Raw genomic sequence first — 16234 nt, 5'->3', positions numbered from 1 at the left:
CCTGGGTTTGAATCCAGTTAACCCTGAGTGTGCATTTCCTCTCTGAGCCTCAACTTCCCCATTGATAAAATGGAAGTGGGATGATCTCACTCTGGTGGGCAAGGGGAATAGAGAGATGACAGCTGTTACAGTAAAGTTCCCGTGCAACTAGAATAAGACAGATGGCGAGCCAGGGGCTATTCTATAAATAGTAATTTATTACTGCTATCAGTATTATTACTCTTGAACTGTTGTAGGCTACAGAAGCTCTGGATCTGCATGGAATTCTGTGGGGCTGGTTCTCTCCAGGACATCTACCAAGGTGAGAGGAGGGACAAGGGGGTCCAGGCAGCCCTCACCCCTCCAATCACCTCTCCTGTCTCTATTTGTGTCCCTTTTTTCTGGTCCATATTCCACACAGTGAGCCCTCTGGGCCTGGGCCTGGCTGAGATGATGCTGGGGATACTGTGGGGACCGAGTGAGCCCTGGGCCCTGCCCCCTGGGACCTGACAGATGAAGTCCAGCCTTAATCTTTCTGCCTGCGATGATTCCCTCTACCTCCCCTCCCCATCTTCCTCTGGGTCTGCATTTTCTCGCCAAGGTCCGTTCTTGTGTTTGAGTATTTCTGCATTTCTGGCTCATAGTCGGTACCCACATTTTCGTAGAATGAGTGAATGAATTTCTGATTTGCCCTTTCAGCCTGCTTTTTGAGAATTTGAGGGTGGGGGGCGGGGTGAGCCTCTGATCACCTCTCAATTTCTGATGCCCGCCTCTGTCTTTGACCATGTCCCTGTCTCCCTCCGGTCCAAGACCTCAAGTGGCAGAAAAAGAAGGACTTCATTAAGAAGTCCTCAGGGGGGAAACTGAGGCCCGCTGAGAGGAAGTGACTCACACAGCCAGTCTGTCAGACCTGGTCTCTGACCCCCTCTCTCTGTCTGTTGTCTCTCTCTCCAGCCCTCTGTGTCTCTCTCTTTCTTGGTATCTCTGTCTTCACACGTTTTGGTCTCTGACCATCTGTTTCTTTCTCTGCCTCAATTTGGATCTGTTCCTGCTTCTCTGTCTTTCTGTTTTTCTCTCTCTCTCTCTGTCTTTCTTCATTTTGCAGCATCACATGCCGCCCCCTCAGACCCCTCCCATGGCTTCCATTTCCCTCCAAAGAGAAGCCCAGACTCCTTGTCCTGCCCCTGAGGCTGACCCCAACTCCCGCCCACAGCCAACAGGCCTCACCTCTTACCTCTTTCCTCCCCGAACTCCTCCGCTCCACCCACTTGGCTGCCTTCCAGACCCTCCAGGCACTGGCCCACCTCTGCTCTGGCTCCTCTTGTTTCCCCCTCGGAGCGGGACCGCTCACGTCTTTACCCCGTCACCGTCTTAGAGCCATCTTCACTGACCACCCTGTGTAAAATGTCATACCCCTTCCCACACATATTTCCTGTTGTCTTTTCTTGCTTTATTTGTCTTCTTACTATTTATTAGCCTCTCATGTAGCACGTCTTTCATTTATTCATCTTGTTTGCTGTCGGTCTCCCCCACTGGAATGTTCTCTCCATGAGGGCAGGGATCTCCATCTCTTTTGTCCGCAGCTGTGTCCCCAGTGCCGACCCAGGGCCTGGCACGCAGTCGACGCGCAGTAAATATCTGCTGAATGATTCTGTCTCCCTCTGGCCTCTGGTTCACAGCATCACTGTCCCCCTCTGTGACTGACCACCCCTCCCTCTTCCCCTCTCACTTGTCCTGTCCTGTTTCCCACTCCCCATGTGGCACCCTCTCAGCCGGTATGGGTGGGGACTGGGGCTCTCGGGCCCAGGTTCCCTGGGTCCCACTCAATGCCACGCTGGGGTGACCTTTGCAGTGACAGGCTCCCTGTCAGAGCTCCAGATCAGCTATGTCTGCCGGGAGGTGCTCCAGGTGAGGAGGGGCCTGGTGGGGCTGGATGGGGGCAGGAGCCTGCTCCAGCCCCCAGACGCTCACGGCCCCCATGTCTCCCCTCCTCCCCAGGGACTGGCCTATCTGCACTCACAGAAGAAGATACACCGGGACATCAAGGTGGTCTGGGGGCAGAAAGGGGGCACCCTCAGAAAGGGTGGTGGGCTCAGGAGACGGGAGTGGTGTTGAGCTATGGGGAGACCGGGGCTGGAGGTGGTCTTGGGCTGCGGGGGGTGTCTCTGATAGCCTCTAATCCCCCCTCTTGTCCTCAGGGAGCCAACATCCTCATCAATGACGCTGGGGAGGTCAGACTGGGTGAGTGTGGCTGGTGGGGGTGCGCAGGGGGACTGGTTGGGGGCCACAGGGGATAGGGGACCCCAGAGGATCAGGGACCCCAGGTCACCATGTCTCTCCCTCTGCCTCCAGCTGACTTTGGGATCTCGGCCCAGATCGGGGCAACGCTGGCTCGACGCCTCTCTTTCATTGGGACGCCCTACTGGTGAGGGTGCCTGGTGGGTGGCTAGGGATGGAGTGGGGGGCCGCAGCTTTGCCCACCCCGGATCCCTGGGAATCTCCTTCCTGGCTCCTGTCCCCTGCCTCTGTCCTTCTCTGTTGAACATTCTGTCTTGTCTTGAGTTCCCCTGTACGGAGGTCTCTCTGTGCCCCCTCCGCCTGTTTCTCTCAGTGTAGTGTTGATTTTGTTCCTGATCTTTCTGTCTCTCTATATCATCTCTGCCTTTTCCCTCTGCCTCGTGGCTCTCTCTCTCTCTGTCTTCCAGTCTGTCTCTGTCTTTCTGTCTTTACTGTGTGTCTGTCTGTATTTCTGTGTCTCTCCATCTTTATGTTTCTCTTTGCATCTGGCTTTCTCTCTCTGCCCCATTCTCCTTTTCTCTCTTTGTCTCTCTCCTGTCTCCACTCCCTATACCAGGGAGTCTCCTCTCCCCCTCCTTGTGTCACCCCTGGCTTTCTGAGGGTCTCTGCCCCCAGGATGGCTCCAGAAGTGGCAGCTGTGGCCCTGAAGGGGGGATACAACGAGCTGTGTGACATCTGGTCCCTGGGCATCACAGCCATCGAGCTGGCCGAGCTACAGCCACCACTCTTTGATGTGCATCCTCTCAGGTAGGTGGGCTTGGCAGGTCCACCTGGGAGATCCCCTGATCCTGAACACTATCCCCAGCCTAGGTCCCCACGTCAAGACGACCCCCATTCTGGAGACCCCCCCCCCATCCTCCAAGCCCAATCTGAAACCCCCAAGGATTCCCTCAACCCAGAGGCCTTTTCTTCAGCCCTGCACCCCCAGCTGGCATCCCCGGCACGGGATCCCACTCTGAGCCTCCCTCTGCAACACTGTGGCTCTCTAACGTGGTAAACGGTGTCCCCTGGTGGTGGTATCCCAGTGCATTGTCAAACCTCAGCCTCATTCTCATTTGACCCCTGGCCTTGGCCCTCTGCTGACCTCAGTGCTAGTGAGGACTCCTCGAGCCATGAGGTGTGACCCTCCCTGGGAGTCTGAGCCAGTGTTCTCTCCTTCCTCTTCTAGAGTTCTCTTCCTCATGACCAAGAGTGGCTACCAGCCCCCTCGGCTAAAGGAAAAAGGCAAATGGTAGGAGAGGGTGATGGGGGTGGGCAGAGCCGGGGTTGATGGTCTGGTGGGAAGGGCTTGGGCCCCTCACCCCAGAGCTTGACTTCTTCATCCCAAGGTCGGCCGCCTTCCACAACTTTGTCAAAGTCACCCTCACCAAGAGCCCCAAGAAACGACCCGGCGCCACCAAGATGCTCAGTGTAAGCCCCCCTCCCTACACCCTCCCCAGACTCTGACCCCAGCATTCCGGGGCCTTCCACAGCTCCCTGGAACATTGACAATTTAGTTCCACAGAACCCCCGTGGCCCTTTTTTGTTTCTTCATTTTTTTTTTAAAGATTTTATTTTTTCCTTTTTCTCCCCAAAGCCCCCCAGTACATAGTTGTATATTCTTTGTTGTGGGTCCTTCTAGTTGTGGCATGTGGGACGCTGCCTCAGCGTGGTTTGATGAGCAGTGCCATGTCCGCGCCCAGGATTCGAACCAACGAAACACTGGGCCGCCTGCAGTGGAGTGTGTGAACTTAACCACTCGGCCACGGGGCCAGCCCCCACCGTGGCCCTTTTAAAGACCCAGTCCCTCAGAATTCCCCAGGACGCCCAAGACCCTCCAAATTGTACCCCAGACCTTTTTCCAAGATACCCTGAGTTGTTAAAACTCATATATTCCCAATAGCCTTGAGACCCATTCCTGGGTGTACTCTGGAATTCCAGGTGAAGCCCAGTGCCCTCTAAGACACCTCTGGAATTCTCCAAGCGCCCCCGCAAGAACTCTACATTCCTCTAAGCCCTTCAGATGCCTCAGAATTCCCCAGGCGGCAGCTCCCCAGAGCTCCTGCCTTCTCCCTCGGTTGGCACCTTCCCCACCAGATTCCCTTAGGCAGGTTTGCAAGGCCCTGGCCAGCTTCCCCCTCCACACCTGCCCTCTGTCTGCTGACACCCTCCTCCCCTCCCCCAGCATCAACTGGTGTCCCAGCCCGGGCTAAACAGAGGCCTGATCCTAGATCTTCTGGACAAACTGAGGAACCCAGGGAAGGGGGCTCCTGCTGGTGAGATTGAAGACGAGGAGCCTGAGGTGAGGGCGCCCTGGCTGACAAAAGGACTGGAACCTCCCAGCCTTTGCCCAGGCTGTGCCCCCTGCCTGGAGTGCCTTCCTGCTACCTCTCTTAGAAGGAAAACAGGGTGGGGAGGAGGCGGGCCCTGGCACAGGGCTGGGGGCGCAGAGGTTACGGGAGAGCTGAGGGCTCCAGGTTGGCCCGCAGGGTGGCGGGGGCACTGGAGGGCTGTGGGCCTGATGCAGCCACCGCTCTCTCCAGCTACCCCCTGCCATCCCCCGGCGGATCAGATCTACCCATCGATCCAGCTCTCTGGGGATCCCAGATGCAGACTGCAGTCGTGAGTAGAGAATCCTTATGCCTGGAGACCCTACCCTGGAATAGATCCAAGAGACCCCCCCACTCTGCCATCCCTCATCACTTCCAAACAGACCCCCAGAGCCCCCATCACCATCTGACCCCACAAGAGAGCCCAGAAAACGTCATCGCCACCTGACCTACAAGTTGACGACAGGGACCTCCACCTGCCTGACTGGCAGACAGACCCCATGGGACTCCCCGCCACCGCCCTGACCCCCAAAGAGACCTCAGAAATCTGCCAGATCCCTGGCACCCAAGCTGACCCTGGAAATGAACGCTTTGTAACCATTTTGGGCCCCCACCTCCCTGATCCCAAACCCTGACCCCCACGCGAGACGCCTGTAAACCAAATCCCTCCTCTAAGGGACAGCTCCAATCCTAAGATCCTGACCCCAAAGCTCCCCAGTTCCACTCTTCCTGTTCTCAAATCCGTGTGTGTCCCCCCGCTTCCAGGGCGGCATATGGAGTTCAGGAGGCTCAGAGCAATGGAGTCCAGACCCGCGGCCGACACTGTGAGCTGCCTCCCCCTGCTCCCCCCAGACTCCCTCCCCTTCCCTAGGCCACTGCTGACCCTTTACTGTCCCACAGGCCCTCTTACAGCCCCCTGGAGACTTCAGGAGCAGCAGTCCTAGGTCAGCGACCCTCAGGGTGGCGGGGGGAGGGGGCTGGGATGTGGGGGAGCCTGAGGCTCATGTGTGTCACTCCTCAGGAGGAACCTGTCGGAGTCCGATGATGACTACGACGACGTGGACATGTAAGAGAGGCGGGGCCCCAGCTCCACAGGCCCTCATCAGCCCCTACCTTCCTACAACCCACCTGTGACCCCCGGCCTCCTTTCCACCGCAGCCCCAACCTCAGCCCCTACTTTCCTTTCACTGTGCATCCCTGACCCCTGACTGGACCCTCAGGGCAGCCCCCACTGTCCTTCACCCCCAACCCCTGACCCAAGCCTGACCCCCAGCCCAGCCCCACTCTCCTTCCTCCCCAACCCCTATTCCCTGAGCCCACCCAACCAACCCTTCACCCTCCTTCACCTTAGACCCCGACCCCCAACGGATCCCAACTCCAGCTCCACCTTCCTCCGTACCCAACTCTGATCAGGACCCCAACCTCAGCCCCCATCTTCCTTCTACTTTCTTATACGACCTTTGACCTGACCCCCAACGTCAGCCCTTACCTGCCCTCAATCCCACTTCCTTCCAGAATAGCTTTCTGCCCCAGCCCGTGATCTTTCCCCACCTATCCTGTCAGCCCTGGACCTTCCACTGCATCCCCCAGCTCCTCCCAGGGGTTGCTCCAACCCCCAGACCTCGACTGCAGCCCTAGCCCTCCACCCCTGGCTTTTATCTTTCTTCATCTTCTCACCCAACCTCAGACTGAACCTTGGCCCCTGGGAATTTCCCCCACGCCCGTCCCACACCCCATCCTCAACCCCAACAGTCTGCCCAGGTGCCCCTCCCCCAGCCCCAGGCCCAGGCCCAGCCTTAGGGCCACCCATCCATCACACAGCTCGTCTGTAATGGGCTCCAGTGCGGCTCCAGGCTCTGAGCTAGCACCTGAGCCCAGAGCTCCTGTGTCGTGTGACTGGGGGGTGAGAAGGTTCGGAGACTTGATGCATCGTTAGCACTTGATGTCCAAGAGTTGCTGTCACTGTTATTGCCATGGTTATCCATCCTTTAGTCCTCAGCTCCTGCCCACCAAGTCACCCCGACTCTCCTGACCTCAGACTTGCAGCCCTGAACCCCCCCCCGTCTGCCCCCAGGCCTCGTTCCCCACACCCCTCCTGCTTACCACATCATTGCCTTTCAGCCCCACCCCTGCAGAGGACATCCCTCCTCCCCTGCCCCCCAAGGTGAGGACGGGGAGCCAGGGGGTGGTGTCCTTCATGCTGGGATCCTGGGCATTCTAGGGCTGAGGCCTGGGCCACCAGGTCCCTTAGAGTCTGAGATGAGAGCACACTGGGACCCGGAAGTAGCCTCCCTGAACCTAAGGGTACCATTCAAAGTATTCAGCCTGATGGACACTGTCCTAGGAACCCCCGGCACTGGGCATCTAGTAGTAACCCCTTAGTTGCTGGCGTGTATTGACATGGGGGTGGGTCAGAGGGGGAAGGCTGGAGTGGTGGTGGGACATCGTGGGGATGCTCAGAGCCATGAGCAATGTCAGTGGCTGAGGGTGGATTGCAGGGTGCCCTCCCCCCAAGTTCATCTAATGTGTTCCCCACACTCCTCTCCTATCTCCAAAGCCCAAGTTCCGTTCTCCATCGGACGACGGTCCCGGGGGCACTGCGGACGAGGGGCAGCTGAGCCCTGGGGTGCTTGTGCGGTGTGCCAGTGGGCCTCCCCCACGCACCCCCCATCTGGGGCCTCCCCCAGCCACCCGCAGTCCCCACCTAACAGCCCATTCAGGTAATGGGACAGGCTGGGGTGGGGGGTGGGCAGGAGTGGGGGACTTCAGGGGCTGATTTTCCCCCACCCATCTCAGAACCCTCACTCTGGAACCCAGCCCCCCGGGAGCCTGACCAGCCCCCACTGTTGCCCCCTAAGAAGGAGAAGATGAAGAGGAAGGTGAGGCCGGCTCTGCTGAGGGCTGGCACCTCTGGATGGGCCTGGGGATGCCCGGTGCGAGTCGGGGGAGGGGAAGACTATTAATGAGAATAGGTGATGTTAGTTGAGCAGTTCCTCTGTGCCAGACACCAATCTCGTGTCTTTACGTGGTATAAACCTCCAGAGATAGAGATAGATATCACAGAGATAGAAATTATCCCCCATTTCACAGATGGGGAAACTGAGGCATGGAGGGGTCAACCGACGAGGCAGAGGCAGGATTGGAACCCTGGCATCCTTGCTCCAGAGTCTAACCACTGTACCTTCCTGTCCCCCTCCTCCTTTTTTGCTGGATCTGTGCTGCCTCCCATGGCCTGCCCAGGGATGTGCCCTTCTCGTAAAGTTGTTCAATGGCTGTCCCCTCCGGATCCACAGCACGGCCGCCTGGACGCACCCCTCCACCAAGGGTAAGCTTTCAGGAGGGTTGTGGGGGTGTGGGGGCGCAGAGAGGGGCCATACGGAAGGCACAAAGACGGGGGCAGGGTCTCAGTAGGGTGGGGAGTGACAGAGCTGAGGCAGAGCTGGCCCCAGAGTTACAGTTGGGGTTTGAGGATGGAAGATGGGAGGAGTGACGATGAGTTTGAGAGTGAAAACTAGGACGATGAGAGTTTGGGGGCCAGGAGTGTCAGAGTGTAATGGAAAGCCCAGAGTTTGGGGTACAGATGGGGATGGTGGGCCTGCCACCTCAGTTGGAGGTTCATGGTGGCGAGACTGGAGTCAGTGTTTGGGGCTTAGGAGTTCTAGGGATCCGAATGTAGCAGGAAGGGACAGAGTTCAGGATGAAAGATGTGGAGAAAAGGTCAGTGCGGGGTGGATGTTAAGGAAGCAGCATGAGAGTTTGGGGAGTCACACGGGGCAGAAAAGGCATATTTAGGGGGGTCTGAGTTTGAGGATCAATGCTGAGACGGGATTAACATTTGGGGACCAGGACTGGGGACAAAGAGGGACAGAATTTAGAGGGCTCTTTGGGGAGGCCCGTCTAATGTTGGGGGCAGAATTGAGGGTCAGGAATCCGGGTCAGAGATGGAAGAACCACTGGAAGGTGGGAAGTCAGAGAGGTAGGCGAGAACGAGACCAGCTCAAGGGACTGGTCAGGGCTTCCATTCAGATTTGGGGAAACCGAGGCTGGGGGTGTCAGTGTGGGGTGAGCGTTAGAGAACTGAGGGTCAGAGCTGGGGGACTGTGCCAGTGTTTGGGGTCAGATGCTGGGGGTCTGGGAGATCCCCCAGGATGAGCTGGTCCCAGCGCCCTCGTGTCTGTCTCCCAGACCAGCACCTGCTCCTGGGGGCCGAGGAAGGCATTTTCATCCTGAACCGGAACGATCAGGAGGCCACGCTGGAGATGGTGAGGGACAGCACCCAGGGAGGCCCAGGGCAGGGGCTGGAGTCGGGGGCTGCTGGGGTCTCAGAGAAGCCATCTCCCCCATTCTCTGCAGCTCTTTTCTAGCCGGACCACGTGGGTGTACTCCATCAACAACGTCCTCATGTCCCTCTCAGGTCTGGCTGTGGGTTGGATGGGAGGGGTGGGGGTCAGAAGTTAAAGGGTCTAGGGTCAGGGGGTTGGGAGGTAGATGGACACAACTGAAAAAGAACTAAGTTCCCATTTCACAGAGCCTATGGTTCAAATCCCAGCCACGTTTCACTCTGGGTCTCGGGGCAAGAGACTTCTGCTCCCCGAGCCTCAGTTTCCCCATCTGTAAAATGGGGCTCACTATCATTATAGTTCTCACTTCTCAAGTCAGTTTCGAGGTAATTTCTACAACAAGTCAGTCTTTACATTTCTTTGGAGTTCAGACGACAGAGCTTATTCCACGTTTACTAAAATAGAGTGAGCAAGTTATAGAATAAAATCTTGTGTCATTGTTTTATAAACATTTCATGTAAGAGAATTTGTAATTTATGCGGAAATGCCAAGCCACATAGGATTCATGAACTGGTCAATATCACATCTGTAATGACAGACTTTAGAAGAAGTTCTAGATTGGTTTCTTCTTCTTTTTTTTGAATTATTTTATTGAGATCACATTGGTTTATCACATCGTGTAAATATCAGGTGTCTATGGTTATAGTTCACCGTCTGTTCGATTGGTTTCTTCTTAAACTTTGAAATGTGTGTGACATCATCTGGCTGGTGAAGTGTCCACAGTTTCTTGGGTGGCTGCGAGGACCCTGAGGGTCTGGGACGTATTTATTTCACTCACCACTGTTCACCAGAGCCAAGCACAGGGCCTGGCCGACAGTAAAACATGTTGAGTGAGAAAATGAATAAATGAAAAGTGTTTGAGACTTGAAAGCTTGGGAGTTTCAGAGGGATGGGGCCCAGCAAAGGGATGGGGAAAGGTGGGGGTGTCCAGCATCCTATAACTGCCTGCTTCCCCCTACATACACACACACTGTAGGAAAGACCCCCCACCTGTATTCTCATAGCATCCTGGGCCTGCTGGAACGGAAAGAGACCAGAGCAGGAAGCCCCATCGCGCACATTAGCCCCCACCGGCTACTAGCAAGGTACCAGCCCCCAGTGGCACCACAGACCCCTGGAATCGCTCCTTCCTGCTGTCCCTCCCCGCACTCACGCCGGTCGTCTTCTGCAGGAAGAACATGGTCTCCACCAAGATCCAGGACACCAAAGGCTGCCGGGCGTGCTGCGTGGGTAAGAGAGAACCCCACGGGCAGGCAGAGAGGGGGCAGGTCTCAGATCGCATCCACCCGAGAGGATTGCAGAGTTAAGGCAGGACGTCCAGAGCCCGGGGAAGGATGTGTGGCCTTTCAGGGGGCGGGGAAGGGGAGAGAGGATTGACCCTAACCCGTCCTCACCCACCCCCACAGCGGAGGGCGCGAGCTCCGGGGGCCCGTTCCTGTGCGGGGCATTGGAGACGTCCGTGGTCCTGCTTCAGTGGTACCAGCCCATGAACAAGTTCCTGCTGGTCCGGGTAGGGGGCCTGTAGAGGCTGGGGACGCTGAGGTTCGGTGGCTGGGGTCTTCCACCCTTTGCGCTTCAGTGGAGAGCTCCGCGAATCCCCGCTTCCACCCGAGGCCCCGCCCCGTCTCCCTAAGGCCCCGCCCACCCGGAGGCTCCCCTTTCTTAGGTATTCCTGATCCTTAAGCTCCGCCCTTCACCCTGGCCTAATTATTCTTCAGCCCTATGCCCCACCCTCTCGGGTCTCTAAGGAGACCCCATTCAGGTCCTTGGAGTCTCTAAGGAGACTGCTACTTTTGAGGCCACGCCCCCCAGGGGCCCTGTCCCCAAGGAGGCACTCCCCCAAGCGGAAGGCACGCCCCCAAAAGGCAGCCACGCCTACTCTGAGGCCACAGCCGTCAGTTTTTAAGGAGGCATCACCGAAGCGCTCTGCGTCCTCACCACCTGAAATTCCTAGATGGTGCCTTCCAAGACTGATGGCCCAGGAAATACTTGGGAAGCCCCAAACGCGCCGTCCCCCAGGCCACGCCCCCATAGACACGCCCTCCAAGACCACGCCCCTGGCCACGCCCCCTGGCCTCGCCTGAGCCCGCCCCTCCCTGTGCGGCCCGCAGCAGGTGCTCTTCCCGCTCCCCACGCCTCTGCCGGTGTTCGCGCTGCTGACTGGGCCAGGCTCCGAGCTGCCCGCCGTGTGCATCGGCGTGAGCCCCGGGCGGCCGGCGAAGTCGGTGCTCTTCCACACCGTGCGCTTCGGCGCGCTCTCCTGCTGGCTCGGCGAGATGAGCACGGGTGAGTGGGGCGGGGTCCCGCTGGGGGCGGGGCTGCCTGGAGGGGTGGGTCTGGGTGGCTGGGCGGGGCTTCTCCTGAGGCGTCCCTCGGGAGGGGGTTGACCCTAGAGGGGGCGGGAAAAGGGCGGGTATGTGTAATCGATGCGGTCGCAGGCCGCTGTGATGGGCGGGGTCAGCCTGCTCGCTTGGGAATGGAGGCGGCGCCTAGCGGAGGAAGGCGGAGCGAGGCGGAATTGGTCCTTGAACCCCCTCCTCCCAAACAGAGCACAAGGGACCTGTACAGGTGACCCAGGTAGAGGAAGACAAGGTGATGGTGTTGATGGACGGTAAGGACCCGCCTCCCTCTCTGTCCCGCCCTGTTCCTGGATCTCCACCCCCAGACCCTGTGCCTCCTCCGGGTCCTGCCCTGTCCCGCTTTGCTTCTCACACTGAGTGTATTCGCTGGCCCCTCAGTAACCTTCCAAGCCCCGCCCTTAAAGCCCTCTCTCCACCCGCTGCTAGGGACTCTGAAGCTGGTGACCCCGGAGGGAGCCCCGGTCCGGGGGCTTCGAACTCCGGAGATCCCCATGACCGAAGCAGTGGAGGCCGTGGGTAGGTGCGGGGATGGGCGGGCCCGGGGTCCAGAGGGGAGGCTCAAGTGATACCCGAGGGTGACAGGCACTGCTTTCCTCCCAGCCATGGTCGGGGGGCGGCTCCAGGCCTTCTGGAAGCACGGCGTGCAGGTGTGGGCTCTCGGCTCCGACCAGGTAAGCTCCTCCATCCACGCGCCCACAGCCGCCCCGCCCACCGCCGTCTTCCCATTCCTCAGACGCACTGGGAGAACTGGGTCAGGGTGTGAGGTCCTGGAGGAGGCGCCCCCTGCAGTCTCGGTCACACAGGTCCCCTTCTCGACCCCAGGGTCTCTTGGGTCCAGAGCTCGTCCCAGGCCACTGTGTGACCTTGTGCAAGGCACGTTGCTTCTCTCTGAGCCTCAGTCTCCCAGCTATAAAATGGCGGTCACTATAAAGATATGTGAGTGGTTAAGAGCATGCCTGGGTTGGAATCCAGCTGAGTGACCTCAGACGAATGACTTAACTTTCCTGTGCCTTACTTTCCTCATCTGGAAAATGGAGCAAAAAGTGGTGCTTAGCTCACAGAATATTATGTGTCAGACTCTGCCCTTACATGTTTATATTTTATTTAATCTTCATGGTCACCTATCAGGTAGGTACTATGATTCCACAGGTTAGTAATCTGAGGTACAGAGAGGTTAAGTAACTTGCTTGAGGTCACACAGCTGGTGAGTGGTGTTAGCAAGAATGATTATTTCTGGACTAGAGGCCGGAAGTTCAGAGACCTCCGCCTTGATCTCTTTGAAGGAGAGGGGTGGTGTGTTCTAGTTACTAACCACACGCCTTTTCCCCCAGCTACTGCAGGAGCTGAGAGACCCCAGCCTCACCTTCCGTCTGCTTGGCTCCCCCAGGTACGGACTTGGGCAAGGGGACAGAGGACCGGGGAGGGGGGTTTCTGGTGTGGAGAGGGCATCCTGCCGTGTCCCAGCCGCCTGTATCTTTGGCCTAGACGTTCTCTCACCTGATTTTCCTGCTTCCATCTCTGCCCCCTATAGTCCACTCCCCACACAGCAGCCAAGGGGCTAGTTTCATTTTTTATTTTTATTTTAACTTTTTATTTTGACAACTTTAGAGTCACAGAGAGCTTGCAAAATTCAGTTAAAAGTTTCTTGTATCCTCTTCACCCAGATTCTCCAGATGTTAACTTTTTTTTTTACCACACTTGCTTTCTCCTTCTTTTCCATATGTATATATAATTTTTTATATATAATTTCTGTCTGTTTGGGTGTGAATTGCACACATGATGCCCGTTTATCCCTAAATACTTCAGTGTATGTTTCCTAAATCAAAGCAAGGCCATACTCTTAGAAACCACAATGCAGCTCTCAAAATCAAGAAAATGACAACGAGGCGTCACTGCCTTCTAATCCACCTGCCCGTTCACGTCTCACCAGTTGTCCCAATGGTATTTTTTTTTCACTGTGGTCATAATAGTTTATAACATTGTGAAATTTCAGTTGTACGTTATTATTTGTCAGTCACCATATAAATGTGCCCTTTCACCCCTTGTGCCCACTCCCCACCCCCTTCCCCCTGGTAACCACTAAACTGTTCCCTTTGTCCGTAAGTTTATGTTCCACAAATAAGTGAAATCATATGTGTTTGTCTTTCTCTGTCTGGCTTATTTCATTTAAGATAATTCCCTCCAGGTCCATCCATGTTATTGCGAATGGGATGATTTTATCTTTTTTCATGGCTGAGTAGTAATCCATTACATATATATACACCGCATCTTCTTTATCCAATCATCAGTCAACCAGCACTTGGGTTGCTTCCACGTCTTGGCTATTGTGAATAATGCTGCAATGAACATAGGGGTCTCTTTGTATTGTCGATTTCAAGTTCTTTGGATAAATACCCAGTAGTGGGATAGCTGGGTCATATGGTAGTTCTATTTTTAGTTTTTTGAGACATCTCTGTACTGTTTTCCATAGTGGCTGCACCAGTTTGCATTCCCACCAGCAGTGTGTGAGAGTTCCATTCTCTCCACAACCTTTCCAACATTTGTTATTTTTAGTCTTAGTGATTATAGCCATTTTAACAGGCATAAGGTGGTATCTTAGTGTAGTTTTGATTTGCATTTCCCTGATGATTTGTGATGTTGAGCATCTTTTCATGTGACTGTTGGCCATCTGTATATCTTCTTTGGAAAAATGTCTGTTCATATCCTCTGCCCGTTTTTTGATGGGGCTTTTTTTTTTTTTTTTTTTTTTGTGGTTCAGTTGTGCGAGTTCTTTATATATTATGGAGATTAACCCCTTGTCGGATATTTGATTTGCAAATATTTTCTCCCATTTGGTGGGTTATTTTTTCGTTTTGATCCTGGTTTCCTTTACCTTCCAGAAGCTCTTTAGTCTGATGAAGTCCCACTTGTTTATTTTTTCTTTTGTTTCCCTTATCTGAGTAGACATGGTATTTGAAAAGATCCTTTTAAGGCTGATGTCAAAGAGTGTACTGCCTATATTTTCTTCCAGAACTTTTATGGTTTCAGGTCTTCGAGTCTTTGGTCTGTTTTGAGTTAATTTTTGTGCATGGTGTAAGTGAATGGTCTACTGTCATTCTTTTGCATGTGGTTGTCCAGTTTTCCCAACACCATTTATTGAAGAGGCTTTCCTTTCTCCGTTGTATGTTCTTGGCTCCTTTGTCAAAGATTAGCTGTCCGTAGATGTGTGGGTTTATTTCTGAGCTTTCAGTTCTGTTCCATTGATCTGTGTGCCTGTTTTTGTATCAATGATACTCTTTATAATAAAAAAATAATGTTTTATTTTCTGATCCAGGATATAGTCCAGGAGGATAGGATGCATTTCGGAGTCACGTTTCTTTAGTCTTTAGCCTGGAACAATTCTTCAGACTCTCTTTCTTTTTCGTGACCTTGTCATTTACGAAGCGTACAGGAAAGTTGTACAGAATGTCCCTCAGTCGGGTTTGAGGTTTCCAGCATTTGGGGCAGGAATACCGCAGAAGTGATGGTGTGTCCTTCTCAGTGAGTCATATCAGGAGGCGCGTGTCAGTTTGTCCTATTACTGGTGACCTTATCTTTGATCCTTTGTTAAGATAGAGTCAGCTAGGTTTCTCCACTATGTTCTTTTTTCTTTGTATTATAAGTATCTTTTGGGGCAGTTTGTTGAGACTATGTAAATATAATGTTTCTCAGACTTTCACCCACTAGTTTTAGCATCTATTGATGACTTTTGCCTAAATCTATTATTAGGATGGTTACTAAATGGTGATTTTCTATTTTTGTCATTCCTTCTTTCTTAGTTGGCATTCTGCTGTAGGCAAACTGTGCCTTCTCCACCATTTATACATGTATGTCTGTATCTATGTATGTATGTCAGCACAGGCTCATGGATTTCCTTTTTTTTTTTTTTTTAAGATTTTTTGAAATTTTTCCTTTTTCTCCCCAAAGCCCCCCAGTACATAGTTGTATATTTTTAGTTGTGGGTCCTTCTAGTTGTGGCATGTGGGATGCCGCCTCAGCATGGCTTGATGAGTGGTGCCATGTCTGCTCCCAGGATTGGAACTGGTGAATCCCAGGATTTGAACTGGTGAAACCCTGGGCCACCAAAGCAGAGCACACGAACTTAACGTCTCCACCACCGGGCTGGCCCCTGGATTTCCCTTTTATTCTATGGGTTCTAATCTACTATTAGCGTTCTTTATTTTGAAGCACAAATACTCCCATATTTATCCAGTGAGAGCCCCTTCAAGGATCCTTTATGACCTTTTGACATGTCAGAGGGGTCTTTTAAAATCCAAATCTGATTGTGTCACTCTCCCCGTGTTTAAAACCCTCCTGTGGCCTCAAGATAAATACCCAATCCTGGCCACAAGACCATGAGGTCTGCAGCCAAGCCCCAGGCTCCCTCCTACCTCAGGGCCTTTGCGCAGGCTGTTCTCTCTGCCTAGAACACACTTCCCTGCCTTTTGCCAAGTTCCCTGCTGAGTCTCTTTCAGCTTCCACCATCCATTCCTTGGGGGCACCTTGGCTGACCTCCTGGGCTAGGTTTTCCTGCTGTGTGCCCCACACTTCTTTGCACTCATGTAATTCACTGACTCATATTGGTCTCCCGCTCTAGACTGAGCTCCCCAAGGGCAGGGACCATGTCTGCTCGTTCAATGCCATAGCCCAGCATTGTGTTGGCACAGCCTCTAACAACTCCTTTGTGAATGAATGAATGAATGAATGAACAAATGAATGAATGGACTGACTTCTCTCTTCCTTCCCTAGGCCTGTGGTGGTGGAGACACGCCCAGCAGATGATCCTACTGCCCCCAGCAATCTCTACATCCAGGAATGAGTTCCTAGGGGGGGTGTCAGGAACCAGTGCCTGCACCTCCCTCCCCAAGGGACACAATTTACTGGTCCTGACATGCCCCTGTCTCCCAATAAACATGACTTCAGCCTCTGC

The 16234-nt window shown here is 54.4% G+C and overlaps 1 protein-coding gene across 3 annotated transcripts in view; it reads left to right on the top strand.

The window, feature by feature from the left end:
• Positions 1–16234, top strand: part of MAP4K1 (mitogen-activated protein kinase kinase kinase kinase 1) — an 18374-nt gene extending 2140 nt beyond the window's left edge. For all 3 annotated transcript variants that reach the window (XM_070632716.1, XM_070632715.1, XM_070632714.1), the window contains exons 5-32: positions 237–301; positions 1832–1887; positions 1978–2025; positions 2178–2220; positions 2332–2404; positions 2893–3024; positions 3446–3508; positions 3606–3687; positions 4442–4558; positions 4800–4878; positions 5352–5410; positions 5487–5530; positions 5608–5652; positions 6708–6750; positions 7144–7306; positions 7383–7465; positions 7827–7911; positions 8772–8848; positions 8940–9000; positions 9903–10011; positions 10098–10156; positions 10333–10436; positions 11038–11212; positions 11475–11537; positions 11713–11802; positions 11887–11957; positions 12618–12673; positions 16054–16234. In XM_070632716.1, coding sequence (XP_070488817.1) covers positions 237–301; positions 1832–1887; positions 1978–2025; positions 2178–2220; positions 2332–2404; positions 2893–3024; positions 3446–3508; positions 3606–3687; positions 4442–4558; positions 4800–4878; positions 5352–5410; positions 5487–5530; positions 5608–5652; positions 6708–6750; positions 7144–7306; positions 7383–7465; positions 7827–7911; positions 8772–8848; positions 8940–9000; positions 9903–10011; positions 10098–10156; positions 10333–10436; positions 11038–11212; positions 11475–11537; positions 11713–11802; positions 11887–11957; positions 12618–12673; positions 16054–16123 — 2215 coding nt within the window. In that variant the 3' untranslated portion in view covers positions 16124–16234. The remainder of the gene's footprint in view (positions 1–236; positions 302–1831; positions 1888–1977; positions 2026–2177; positions 2221–2331; positions 2405–2892; positions 3025–3445; positions 3509–3605; positions 3688–4441; positions 4559–4799; positions 4879–5351; positions 5411–5486; positions 5531–5607; positions 5653–6707; positions 6751–7143; positions 7307–7382; positions 7466–7826; positions 7912–8771; positions 8849–8939; positions 9001–9902; positions 10012–10097; positions 10157–10332; positions 10437–11037; positions 11213–11474; positions 11538–11712; positions 11803–11886; positions 11958–12617; positions 12674–16053) is intronic.

The sequence above is a fragment of the Equus przewalskii genome, chromosome 9 (genome assembly GCF_037783145.1).
Source record: "Equus przewalskii isolate Varuska chromosome 9, EquPr2, whole genome shotgun sequence".
In the NCBI taxonomy this organism is placed as follows: Eukaryota; Metazoa; Chordata; class Mammalia; order Perissodactyla; family Equidae; genus Equus; species Equus przewalskii.
This window is presented reverse-complemented; position numbering and strand designations above follow the sequence as displayed.